The sequence below is a fragment of the Leptidea sinapis genome, chromosome 30, assembly GCF_905404315.1.
Source record: "Leptidea sinapis chromosome 30, ilLepSina1.1, whole genome shotgun sequence".
NCBI lineage: Eukaryota > Metazoa > Arthropoda > Insecta > Lepidoptera > Pieridae > Leptidea > Leptidea sinapis.
This window is the reverse complement of record NC_066294.1, coordinates 6,714,428-6,729,567: the sequence shown is the minus strand read 5'-3', so window position 1 is coordinate 6,729,567 and position 15,140 is coordinate 6,714,428. Positions and strand designations below refer to the sequence as shown.

General features: G+C 36.2%; 1 protein-coding gene across 2 annotated transcripts in view; it reads right to left on the bottom strand.

Moving 5' to 3' along the window:
- LOC126973882 (protein jim lovell) overlaps positions 1 to 14,610 on the bottom strand; it is a 39,944-nt gene extending 25,334 nt beyond the window's left edge. For both annotated transcript variants that reach the window (XM_050821240.1, XM_050821241.1), the window contains exon 1: positions 13,741 to 14,610. In XM_050821240.1, coding sequence (XP_050677197.1) covers positions 13,741 to 14,458 — 718 coding nt within the window. In that variant the 5' untranslated portion in view covers positions 14,459 to 14,610. The remainder of the gene's footprint in view (positions 1 to 13,740) is intronic.
- Positions 14,611 to 15,140: the final 530 nt, after the last annotated feature.

Genomic DNA, 15,140 nt, shown 5'->3' with positions numbered 1-15,140 from the left:
ATCTCATTTTCACTTGTCTATGGGCAGCGCGTTTAATGACCATAGACAATAACGATTCAGAATATTATTTACGTAAACGACTCCAAGATTTGATGGCCGTAATGACAATTTAACTGAGGTTACGACGGGTTAGTGGTAGGCTATATATAACTATCTAGGAATAATTAGTTTAGTGTTTTATTATTTCATATATTTTCAACGCACCATCCCCATATTCGTGTGAATACGGCTTTACATTTGCTTCAATACTGGAAGGTAATTCAGAAAAGTGACGATAACAGTCCTCCACAATGCGGTTTTCAAGGAGCTTTCTTCCACGTACTACAAAGCTGTGGAATGAGCTTCCTTGTGCGGTGTTTCCGGGACGGTACGACATGGGTACCTTCAAAAAAAGCGCGTACACCTTCCTTAAAGGCCGGCAACGCTCTTGTCATTCCTCTGGTGTTGCAAGAGTATGTGGGCGGCGGTGATCACTTAACACCAGGTGACCCGTACGCTCGTTTATCCTCTTATTCCATAAAAAAAAAAACAGAATATGGGTAAACGATTTCGCGTAGAATATTATTTTGACTTTTCGGATAACCGCTCAGGATTCTTGAAAAACCCAAAAATACTGAGCGGCACTACAATTGCGCTCGTCAACTTGAGACATAAGATGTTAAGTCTGATTTGCCTAACTTTATTGTGATGTATCAATGATATTACAGTGGGAGGCTCCTTTGCACAGGAAGCCGGCTAGATTATGGGTACCACAACGGCGCCTATTCCTGCCGTGAAGCAGTAAAGAGTATACATTACTGTGATTCGGTCTGAAGGGCACCGAAGGGCTAGTGAAATTACTGGGCAAATGAGACTTATCATCTTATGTCTCAAGGTGACGAGCGCAATTGTAGTGCCACTCAGAATTTTTGGGTTTTCCAAGAATCCTGAGTGGCACTCCATTGTAATGGGTAGGGCGTATCAACTACCACCAGCTGAAGGTCCTGATTCGTCTCGTCCCTTATTATCATAAAAAAATTACAAATATATTTGATCTTGAAACTATCAATATGTAGGGATTGGTACCCGTATTCAAGCAAACAACATGGCCGTTTCGATAACACAGCCTCATACCGTTCGCGCAAGATTTGCCTAAATAGTTTAGTTTTAATTTTCTGTGTTATATTTAGCTTGTATCTATCTATCTATTCTATCTATCAGTGATCGTCGAGGCAAGCAAATCTTAGGCAACACGGACTTATGATGAGAAGAAAAAATCTATATAAAATCAGATCACAAGTAGCAGTTTGTATTATAATGATTTTAATATTCACAACACAAGCAGCTTTACGAATCCGTGTAAAAAATTCATTGATAAAAGCGTTTTTATAAACTTATTTTAATAAAAATAATCTGATTTCGACTTACTTAATTTTAACTTTATACGTAAAATAATAAAAATGCATTTAAACATACACTTTGCTACCAAATTATATTAATTTAAGGACTCCGTGTCACCTTACATAACAGTGAGGCACCAAAACAAGCCGGTAAACGTGTAAATATATAGCCCAACGCATACACATACACTAATACAAGCCGATCGGCCGCCATTATGAGATTTGCCATCGTCTGTGACAGATCAGTTTGCGTCGCAATAAAATATTTTAAAAATGCCGTCGTGCGTTGTGAAAAAGTGTAAAAACAATACTATAAAAGTATTTGTGGATATATGATTATTTAAGTGAGAAAAAATTGTGTAACTGGTATACCCCGTAACCGCACACACACACTAGCATAAAGGTGCTTCACGGCGCCGGAGTCCTTTTTTACTAGTCTCATCATTTTTTCATAACGCGCTTAAAGATGTAATTATGTATCTATGTCTATTATAAAATATAGTCTATGGCCACCAAAGAATATATTATCGTTCGAAATTCAGCGCTTGTTCCAATTCTAAATATAGTTGACCACTCACCTTTCACGAGTCCGGCACACGCTTGTAAAGCGGCTGATAGAAATGTTCACATAAATTATTGTAACACTACCGTAAAACGAAACGCCCACAGACTTTCTTGTGTGTAGACCTATTTATGTCACACAATAAGACTATATATACATATATGAAACATTGACTGTTACTTCTAAATATATTCTTGATAACGTTCTATATTATGTTCATAAGCACATTGAGGAATTTGCTAGAAACTGTGACTATCATAATATTAACACGAGGCACAAACAAAATCTTGTTATGCCTACTACTCGGTTAAGTCGAGTTAGTCTTTTATTGGGCGATGTATATGCTTTTACAATATGATCCCAAGAAATGTACAAAACAAATGTTTCTACGAAATTTTAAAGAAATGTTGCAAAACTTTTGTGTGGGAAAGGTTACTATAACGTTTAATGATACCACAGGCTGGTAAAGAAGCGAACACCCTCAGGCTCTTTAATTATAAATTTACGATATTACATTGTAATCCATATTTATATAAAAATAAGAAAAAGCCCGCCGAGTTTCTAGCGCCCGTTCTTCTCAGGTAAGGCAGTCTATTTTGAATGGGTGGCAGTTTTTGACGATGAATAAGTGATTTTGAATCCTATTTTAATATATTTTGAATATATAGGCCAAAATATTGGCAAGGCTTACAATATAATTATATATTCTTATAAATATAATATTACAAATGATGAATGAACTCGTGTATTTATTGCAAATCGTTGTTTTAAATATGTCGCCACTTTAATTATTATATTATATATACTATATATTATTATAATATTTTAACAATTATTTGGGCAGGCAATTAAAAAAACTGACTATTAAGATGAATAAACAAAAATTATATTTTTTATGTCAGCCTAGCGAAACTCTCTAAGACAAAAGCGGTTCACTCGATTGTATGAAACGTGCAGTCATTGATAGATTGACAGACGACGGCTATAATCTTGTAAAAAACGGTGTAACCCGAAATCCACTACGTTTTAAGCAACTGTTCGCTATCAAACTTAGCCGGATTATACTTCGTGGCCAATCGCCTTATTGCATTTACTACTATTTCAAACTTATGTCAAATGACTGCTCGTTTCATACTAAACTAAATTTCAATTTTTACTTAGGCAGTCACGTCTCTTATTACGTAGTATTTACATCCTCTTTGTTTTATGTCTACTTCCGTTCATAATAACCGTAATAGTCTTGGCCATGTTTGAATTTAAGAAATGTCAACCATAGTAAATATTCTGTACTACACTGAACTTCCAAATTTAAAATTCTAAAACTTTTTATATTTCATGAAGCACGCTACATTAAACTATGCAACCTCACCTTCGCGGAAACTGCTTGTATCGTATACTTTGACCTTAAAACCTATTTAAGTCGGATACGTTGATCACAGCGGACTTTTACTATGGATATCTACAGACTGTGGGCTTTATTGTTGAATAAAGCTCTGATATAAATGCATAAGAATGTTCCACTGTATTGCATTTTATAGTTAAAACTGTTTTGAAGTTATACTTCTTTAGGCGCGTTATAAAAAAATTATGAGAGTGAAATTTTAAGATGCGCGCACATCACAAAAGTAACAGGTTGAAGTTGGTTCCTAAAATTTTCTGACGTTTGCGACATTCGTTATTTTTTTTTGGTTCATTATTAGGACAGGCAAAGGCTTCAAGCCCATACAGCCGTATTCATTATTTAATAATTAGGTAATTATTGTCAAAGCCATCTTTGTAAGATTTTTTGAATATTGTTTTTTCTAAAAACGTAGAATAGCACGAGCAATAAATAATTTTAATGATTTTTGCTTCGTTAGGCCAAAGAAGTATAACTTCTTGCGTGCTATTATAGTAGGTACATTAGTACATACAGATTTTTTTTTACAGATTATCCACCATTTACAAGTGAGACAATATTGCAGGAGGTATTCCTGTAAATTAAAGGAATACGTTAAGTAAACATTCATATTGATATCAAAAACCATAAGATGGCGATCCATCTTTTTATCAATAAATGCTAAAAAACATGATATTTCTCTGTGTTTGACGAATCCACGTAATAATAATAATAATATTGACACACTATACTTAAACATACATATATTCATATAAACATACATATAAGAATACATAAATATATTTAAATTTTCATGACTCTGAAACAAACATCCATATTCATCATATAAATGCTTGCACCTACCGGGATTCGAACCCGGGACCTCTAGCTTAGTAGATAGGATCGCTAACCACTCGGCTACAGGTCGTCAAATAACCATGCCCTATGAAAATCTTATATAATCGTCGTAATAACGATGCCCTATGAAAATCTGATATATTTAAAATATTTTTTAATCACTAATACAAAGGTACGAACGGTAGCTTCATATTTGTATAAACGAAGTGTATCTATATTTTTTAACCATTTTACTATTAAATGACGCAAAAATAGTTAAAATTGAATTATTGATATTATCACAAATTGGAAAAGTTATATGTCGCGCACGTAAATTGCTTCTGGACGGGTTTGTGTGCTTGCTATCTCTTTTACCTTGTATTGGGGTGAAAGGGATAGCCATGTGTTAAAGACACACTCTTGTCTATAAAGCTATTGAACCTCATATGGGTGATCACCTCGTTTTGTGAATACTGTCGCCTAATCTTCTAGTAAATACTCCTGTTGTAAGAAATACGTGGTAACCTCTTTTTTTTAAATCTTATTGACCGAAATAAACAGTTTTTATCTGAAGATAATCCCACTAAAGTGAGGAACTCGCGGCTTACATTGGGCACTCAGGATTTAATATAGGCGTTGTGAAACTAATTCGGTATAGGCGAAAATGATTTGTGACTAAGCTATCAATATTATTCGTTAAAGACAATATTGACGATAATTGAATTGATAATTTTTGTTGTTGTCGTTCAGGCAAAATAGCTGTATTCCCAGTCGTTTTGGTCCAACAACATTTATTTATTTATGTAAATTATTACATGATGAATTACATGAATAGAATTTAATTTTATGTGAGTGAGTTGTTAAATACTCGAACTAAATAGTTTTAAGATAAATTCACTTTTTTATGATTCTTTTTAAGACAATATCCTTTTGGCTGTATGCATTCAGACCTAAGCACATAGGCGCGAGTGAAATACTATTCTTATGTTATAATCTGTGCTCAGTTGCCCCATAGTCATATTGTTGTTTTTTGAACTTCTCAATGTTGAGTCTTTATCATTTTTTTATGAAAATAAGGGACGAGACGAGCAGGACGTTCATCTGATGATAATTGATACGCCCTGCCCATTATTGAAAAACCCCAAAACTGAGCGGACCTACAACTGAGCTCGTCACCTTGAGACATAAGATGTTAAGTCTCATTTGTCCATTATTTTAACTAGCTACGGCGCCCTTCAGACCGAAACACAGTAATGCTTACATATTACTGCTTCACGGCAGAAATATGCGCCGTTGTGGTACCCATAATTTCGTATCCTGTGCGTCCGGCATCCAGTGCAAACGAGCCTCCCATTGGTAATATCTCTATATGTATTAAATATGTATAGAGATATTATATTATATGTATAGAGATATTATATTAATAATACCACAGATTCCACCGGTTCTATCACCTCTCCGTTTAACAAAACACTTGCATTTTTGACATTTGGTATATTTTCTTGCTATTTAACAATAGGTTAATTAATTGGCGCTAAACCAGTACACGATGTCAGATAGAATATCGTTCACTTCCTCATACATAATAGTTTGGTTTCTTTTCACTTTGAAAATTAGTGAAGTGTCGTCCGCAAACAATACTACCTTCACGGACTAGTAACAAAAGAAGGACTCCGCGCCGTGATATTAGCAAGTGAACCTTTATGCTAGTGTGTGTACGGTTACGGGGTATACCAGTTACACAATTTTTTCTCACTTAAATAATCATATATCCACAAATACTTTTATATTATTGTTTTTACACTTTTTCACAACGCACGACGGCATTTTTAAAATATTTTATTACGACGCAAACTGATCTGTCACAGACGATGGCAAATCTCATAATGGCGGCCCATCGGCTTGTATTAGTGTAAGTGTATGCGTGGGGCTATGTATTCACACGTTTACCGGCTTGTTTTGGTGCCTCAGTGTTATGTAAGGTGACACGGAGTCCTTATTTTTTTACTCGTCCGTGACTACCTTATGTTTTTTTCTCTTTAAGATTAGAAAGATCACAGAATAACTATACACAAATCTTATAAAGTTATAAACTACGTCACACTAAAAAACTAATTCACGGTATCGTATCGATAAATTTGACATTACCTAATCATAATTAATCTCAATTATGGAACTAGATCAAAACATTTTTTTTTAATTTAACTTCAAAAACAGTACCTGTTCTATAAATACGCCAATAACATCGATGACGCGACATTGATAGAACTAGAAGCGCCAACAAAAAACTATGGGAGTTATGACACAATGGGCTAACTGCGTAATTAAATACATGCTAATTACAGTTAATACGTGCATGAGTCACAGACATGCGATTATTATTAAGTATTTATGAATATAATTGTCGAATTATCAATCTTTTTATTGCACATCACGTTTACCAGTGGGAGGCTCCTTTGCACAGGATGCCCGCTAGAATATGAGTACAACAGCAGCGCCTATTTCTGCCGTGAAGCAGTAATGTGTAAACATTATTGTGTTTCGGTCTGTAGGGCGCCGTATCTAGTTAAATTACTGGGCAAATGAGAGTTAACATCTATGGTGCCAAGGTGACGAGCGCAACTGTAGTGCCGCTCAGAATTTTTGGGTTTTTCAAGAATCCTGAGCGGTACTGCATTGTAATTGGCAGGACGTATCAATTACCATCAGCTGTACGTCCTGCTCGTCTCGTCCCTTATTTTCACAAAAAATAGTAGTATTATATGTTAGTATTTCTAAGTGCATGAATGCATAGTTAAGATTTAACTCTAGTGCGAGTTGCTAGTGTTGTAAAATATAGTTTGTATAGTAGTTAAGGACAGAAACATTTGTATTGGTCAGTAGGCCAGTGCTGTAAATACGTTGTCGATAGTCAATGAGTAGATTCGTGGGAGAACCAAAGTCACCGATAGAGTTCGGATGATTGCGAAACTGAAGTGACAGTGGGCAGGGTAAATAGCTCGACGGACAGATGGCCGTTGTGGCAGGTCCTCAAATGGCGACCACGTACCGGAAGACGTAGTGTTGGTAGGCCCCCCACAAGATGGACCGACGATCTGGGCAAGATCGCCGGAATAGGTTGGATGAGGGCAGCGCAGGACCGTCGTCTTTAGGGGAGGCCTTTGTCCAGCAGTGGAAAAATTCCGGTTGAAATCACACATCATGCCCATCTTCTCCGGGGTAGGGATAGGCAGATGGAGGACTTCTTTTTACAACGTCATTGTCCACATCAACCCTTCCATGTCAGCTTTCTTATTTTTTCACGAACAGATTGAGAACTTCCCCAACACTCTATATTTTATAGATTGGATATAAATGAATGCACGGTATTTATACTCTATTTTTTTATTTTGTTTGTTTGTAATGCAAAAGGTTAAGGCGCATGACGTTGTGAACAAGATTCAATTCAATGTTTATAGCCTAGATTGCCACTTGTACAAACGTCACGCGGGTGAAGTTGCAGCCAACCACTAGTATTCAAGACAGAAAAAAAACAATATTCCAATACATGTTTGAGTTATTGCGTGCGTCGTGTAGTTCCTCCGTGCCAATGTCGTAGCTTTTTTTCTTATCACCCGGCAAGGTTGTGTGCCCGATACAAGACCTTGCGTGTACAATCTATGTTAACAATTGATCAATACGACTTATCCGATGTAATGGTAATTGAGGAAAATCGATGCACCATGCATTCTCGTTTTTTTTAAATTAAAGACACGGGTAATGGCTTCTTTAAGAATAAAAATACAATTAAATGCATGTGTTTATGGAATAATGATGATGACAATAAGGGACGAGACGAGCAGGACGTTCATCTGATGGTAATTGATACGCCCTGATCATTACAATGTAGTGCAGCTCAGGATACTTGAAAATCCCAAAAATTCTGATTGGCACCACAATTGCCCTCGTCACCTTGAGACATAAGATGTTAAGTCTCATTTGCCCAGTAATTTCACAACTTACGGCGCCCTTCAGACTGAAACACAGTAATGTTTACACATTACGGCTTCACGGCAGAAATAGTCGCAGTTGTGGTAGGTACCCATAATCTAGCCGGCATCATGTGCAAAGGAGCCACCCACTGGTAAAATTGATTGTAAAATGTATTCTTCTGATTCAAAGCTTTTATAATTTGCACAGAATTTGGCATTCATAAGGTAATTTTTGATTATAACCTTATCTTAGATAATGATGTCTTACGGCCATACTAATAGGCCATACGCGCAAACCACAAAATATGTAATTAAGATTTTCGACCAATAAGCTAGTACTCATTTCAAAAACAGCCACACACTTAAATATAAAACGGAAAATCTAACATCAATAGTAATAATAAGTATATTATTTTATGAAGTAACAAAGATCATTTCCTTCAATTAAAATAACTAATGAAACCACATACGCAGGCCATTTCACATTAGATTTTACTGCTGCTAATTGTATCCAATAATAGACAACAGATATAACTTTTACGACATAATTCCTCCATTAAATAATGCAATGAAAGAGCTAGAATCAAATTGAGAATTTTCTCGGCAACTGAAACAGCGCACCGCAGAAATGTCTGCCTGAATACAAGTATTTAATTCCACATCATTACATTTATCCACTATAAAGAGTAATCAAACTCTCGTCACATACGAATGAAACAATAAAATAGTTTACGGCTTTTCTTGTAAACATTTTAAACTATATCCTTGTTATATCCAACTCTATGCATTCGCTTGTTGTAAATCTGGATTATAAAAAAAAAAACAAACCACAAATAACATTTAGGTGTAACAGAAACAATAAACTAACTATACTATGTAGGTATAGAAACTACATCCTTCTTTCTGCGAGCTCGTATTCAAATTTTGAATGAAGTATTTAAAAAAAGGCGCATTCGCTGTTAAAAAGAGCCAAAAACTGTGTTCGAAACAAGTTTTCTAATTTTGAATTAAAGTGACGTGTACGGAAGCGTTCGAAATTCGAAAACTCCCCTCGACGCGTTTAGTTCCGAGCTCCCCACGTGAAGCGAATGCGTGCAACCCTTCATTAAAACTTACGACTATTATGACGCAATCAAATACTCAACACATACGCAAATTTCGAGATACATCTAAACTTCGTTTTGATTTATTTTTAGGCAATAAAGGGGCTTCGTTCTTGTTCAATTTTTGGTTAGCAAATATTGATAATTGATCTTGCTTCAATAATAAAATTATACCTTGAAATAGTGAGGTAGGTGCATACCTAATGTTAGTTGTAAGTGACGTTTGAATTAAAATAATAATAATTTCTCCATATAGAATAATTAATTATCTGGTGATGACATCTTATTTATAAATTATGACTATTTCCCTAAATTCAGATAGGTAACTGAGTTAGATGCATCTAAACATTAAAAAAAAACACTTGTCAAAGGATTAAAACGCGTGTAATAGTGATATTTTTATTATTATTTTAGTTAACCCGACGCTTCGAGAACTTTCCAGATCACGTTTTCAGGGGGACTGATACAGTTACAATTCCACGCGCTTTATTCCTTTAAAAATTGTTTTATTTAAATGTGTTACACTCGCGTTAATTAAAGAAAACACTATGAATGTAAACATTTTTAATTACAATAATCTAACAAGAGAATTGCACACTTTATTCTATAGCTAAAATGTCTAGTATACACGAAGTTCCAACCTGTCAAAAGAATGCGTCAAAACTTTGTCTGTGGTCAAATTGCGGTAATTCTAAATTCAAATTTGAAATCTGCATAATTGCCGCGTTTAATGCAAGCAAAGTAAATGTTGAAATCTACACACGACAAATACAATCAGCGTCGTTTCCTCCATAAACTAGTTTCAAATCGAAATCGGATCGTAAATGGTTCGCGATCTCAGCCTCTTTAGAAAAGCAGAGATAATTACAGAGGTGTAAAATTTACACTGACACATGTTCAGGTACGGTAGAATTGTATCGATAACTATCTACAAACCTACTAATAGACTGTGCATGGAAGTCTACATAACAAAAGTGGATAGTTGTAAAACTTTTATTTTGTTAATGAGATATGAAACGACAGGGCAAAGGTTGGATCTTACAGCCGCCCATGTTTTGTCAATGTTAACTTTTTGGGAAGGAGTTATTCATTAAAAATTTTAACATGCCTACGGCTAGTAAATAAACATTGAGATAATTATGTGTTGATGATGTTTAGAAAAGTGATGAGTTTAAAAAATGAATTAAACAAATAGAAAAAAAATGTTCCAATAATAACAAGTCCATGGAATCCTGTTGCTATAAAAAATGTTGAGCCATAAATTCTATCTGAAATAGAGCAAGGAGCTTCATAATATTCATAAGCTTGAAGGAAAGAAAAATAAATTCCTATAATAATAGTAAAGAAACCTTAATCATTTATACCTAAGGAACATAATATCTAAGTATTTCTCCCTTTTGCTAAGTATTCTAAAATACAGCTAATAAATTAACGTAAAAGGGAATAAATAGTGAAAATTAATAGCGACACAAGAAGGCTAAGGCAACACTAAACCTCTTTTCTGATAAGAAATCGACACATGAATGGGTGATCTTAATTTATCTGTGAGCGGTTCCGGTTAACACTCTATCGATAGCTAATCGAATCATTAAGCTTACATGCGATTTAATGTATCGATAACGATTTTATTTAGAAAACTCGCACATACGATCAGTTTCACAAAGAAATATCGACATTTTATTCCAACGTCGATGATTCTTTATTGCAAAATATTTACGAACTTGTCAAACTAGTGTATTTATTATCCAGCTAAGTTATTTATTAATGAACACAATTTTAAAGATTTTTATCGAAACTCAAAACTCGTAAAAATTTAATAATCGGCTAATCTGTCTGAGTCCCTTTTTAATACGTTCTTGCACGAGTGGTATACGATTCGGTTGCATTTTCGGGTAATTTTTTGAAATGATAACACTTTAGCATCGTTGAGATTTGAAAGTCGATGAAACGAAAAAGCGCGACAGTTAAAAGAGACACACACGTATATATAATTCATAAGATTTAATGTGGGACAAAATGAGATAGGAGGCATTATGCAGTTTTTTGGTACCAGGCGATCATAGTTAAAGAAGAGATTGTCATATGTATGACGCGTGTATACCTTAATATATTCTGAGGTGCGCACGACGTTTAACTACATAGACACCAGGAGAAGGTAAATATGGTAGCAGTGATATTAATGCGTTTCATAGCGGCATGAAATCATGTGTCATCCTAGCAACTTGTACCAGGACTTCATATGTAGTTTAGAGGTTTCACTTGACATGTGTACTTTATGCGCACAGTAGACACCGCATCTCAAAATATGATCATATATTTACCAAGGCCTATTTCGCTTCTACAAAATGCACTGCAATTTACTTAAATTTCGAACATCATGCAATTTACGGTTAGTCTTTTTATTATGTTACCGAAACGATGTTTTACAGAAATATATACTTAAAATCCCTAGTAGTAGAGTATCAAATAGCCCAACATGTTTATTGTAAAACATGAGTGGCCATGCAAGATGAAATTTATCTAATAAGAATCTAACAGCTGGAGATTAGAATTATTAATAAACATAACGTTAATATCTATAGTTAGATTCTAATTAGATAAATTTTGTCTTACATGATCGCTCATGTACCTACTACAGTTATCATGCGTAACAAACGAATTATTAGGTACTTATTTTTAGTACACGAAATCACAAGCTTAATAATTCTACTGTCAGTCTCCGTTGGTTGAGTTTTCCGTTTCTGTTTTTAAGTAATGCGTGTGGGTTCGAATCCGGCAACGCCACTGTCCATAATATGTTGTGATATATAACTTCTTCAGTTAATACTAATATTTATAATATGAGAGGATTCTTTGCACAGGATCCCGGATAGATTATGGGTACCACAACCGCGCTTTTTTTTGCCGTGAAGCAGTAATGTGTAAGTGTTTCGGTGTAAAGGGCACCATAGCTAGTGAAATTACTGTGCAAACGTGACTTAACTATCTTAAAGTGACGAGCGCAATTGTAGATCAGAATTTTTGGGTTTCTCGGCCCTTATTGTTTATGACAATAAGGGACAAAGGCCCTAATCTTCGAAGTTATAACCTTCTAATGAACCGACGCCGTTGGTCAATCAATATCAAATCAAATTGCTGAAATATTTTGGTTTATAGTACGGAACTCTCGCGCGTCAAGTAGAATCGCACTTGAATCATTTTTATTTTATACATAACCTTATTAACATTATAAAAAGCCAAGCTAGTGCCTGATTGTGTTGTAATTATAACAGCCGATATTTCTTGTCACAATCGTAATAAAAAGTGTAGCATTGATGCAATATATAAAAATTGGACAATGAATTGACAAGGTCAAAATTGCCGTGTAATTATATTGTTTGTTATGTAACACTTCATCCACGACGACATTGTAGAATGTTAACCTTTATATTTAAAACTACCCACAAATACATACCTACGAAAAAAAAATGTATTTTAATTTTATTTTTGTTTGTTTTATTTATTTATAGCGTTGGTAACAAGACCATCAAAACAAAATACAATAAAAGAAAGATTATTTAAATTATTTTTGAATATACTCGATTAAAACAAAAATCCCCCGTTATTACGCCTTCGATTGTTGTTCTATTAAAATTGTTCTTTAAAAAATATATTCACATAACATTCTAATAAAGATAAAAAACGGAAATAGGTACATATCTGAATTATCTATTAAATAATGCACGTAGGTACTCTGTGATGACAGTTGCCGTAAATATTTAATTCTAAATTCAAATCAATTTATGAAAATATTCAATAATCGCTTCATTTTCTAAACTATTATACCAACCATAGACTAATAAGTGGAAAATGCAATAAAATATCATTTATTGTTAAATTATTATTACTTTCAAGGTAAGTTACCTGCGAAAGTTCCAAAATCATAATATTGTGCATTGTTTAAAATAATCTTTTATCACTTTAAGACGCTGGCTTTATGGTTTCGACCTTAGCCTTTTAAAAATGTCTGCAACAATAGTTTTGTGTAAACATTAATTATTTTTACTAGGGTAGGTAGGTATTTTAGTCGAACGTTTTATCACCCAACTGTGCGAGATAACGTTAACTTTCATTTATATATTACTGTTACAATTAGTAAGTTATGGAAAAAGGTACCCATTCGTATCTATTGATTAATTATAAACAATAGTTTCTATGCATTTTCATTAATCACGTTTTAAAGTCAAGTAAACCTAAGTATGCCACAATTATTTGAACGTCACACAATATTGATGATGTTAGGTTATTATTAGGAAAAGGTTAGGATTATTAAAATATTGATCGAAAAGAAATCTTTTGTAAAAAGTACCAAAATATTACCTAAATACCGTACTGATATTACTTAGCTACTGCTATAATTATCGGGTGAAAACGTTTAGAAATAAAATTTAGATTTTATCGAAATTCTTAGTATCTGTATGATTTCGAGTGAAGAGTGATACCTATAAATTTATTATTGTGCTGGACTTACTGTGGGGTGGTGTGAGTGACATTGCGGAGACAGCGGGCGGAGGCACCGGCGGGAACATGTCCTGGTGGGGCTGGTACATCCTGGGGGTCGGGGCTGACTCCGGCTCATGCTCTTCCGGCTCCTGCTTCTGCGGTGATCGTCCTCGAGACAGCCGCACGGCCTTCAAACCACTGGGTGAGCGCCGCATAGATAAGTTTTCAGGTGTATCTGATTCACCAGAGCGTCTTCTAGGCCTCGCCTGCTTCCTCCTGGGCTGCGGACTGTGAGGACTGGCGGAGGGCGAGTTCACCGCCCGAGGAGGTCCCGTCGCCGGACTGACAGCCGGCGACCTCTCGGACTCCACTTCGGCCACATCCTGGTCTGCCAACCCTCGCACCTGCAGCGACTCCCCCGCCCTAATCACTGTTCCCAGCTGCTCCTGTGCCACAGAAACCTCCCCTCGGTACATAAAATCCACAACCGCCTGCACTTCCCACCCTTGAAAGTCTTTGAGCACGATAACGGGATGCTTGCACGGGTTCTCGCTGAAGATCCGGCGGAACAGCGGACTGCAGGCTCCCAGGAGCACCTTGTGGGCTCGCACGCGGCGCTCGGCGCACACCAGCGTCACGTCCACGAGCGTCTCGGCGTGCAGCAGAGCTTCGAACGAGCGGAGCAGGTGCGCCTGGTGGTTGTTCCATCGCAGGCTGTAGTGCTCCTCGCTCGGCTTGTCGTCCATCGTACTGCCGCTACAACCCTTTGCTTAGACGGTGGCCGCGAGCGACGTTCGCATTGGGACGTGAAAGTTGTCGGCACTTGCGGTTCGGACGAGACGTGTGTCGCGGTCGACTCGCGAGCGCGGAATGACGGCCGGGTCCAGGTCGGCGAGACGATGCGAGCGGGTCGTGCTGCGGACTGACGCCGGGCGCCGGGCCTCCGCCGGCGAGGCCCCGCCCCGCCACGCCCTGCCCTCCCCCCCGCGCGCCGCTCGCCTCCCCCCTCGGCCACCCGTTACTGCACACACACAACACCGTAACACATATGTCACACAGATACCAACATACGTGACGCCTACTTACCTTATGTATTTTTCCGGATACCTACAGGTTCGTTTCTCATGACATCTATTTTTCTATCTGCTAGTTTCTCTATGGTTTTGATTGCGGACGAAATAGACTTTACTTTACAACGAGTACATACATACTCAAACTAAAATAGAAAATATTATACTTAGACAACTATGTAGCTGTGAAACACAACTTGAAAACGTTCAATGAATAGGTTAGGATTTGGTTCCAATAAAAAATCCATAGCAGTATTTTAGATACAACTTTATAACTTAGTGATGTTGTTATGAATAAAATAATAATGGAATTATTGGAATAGTTTATACAAAGTTCATGTGTTATATAAATACTTAG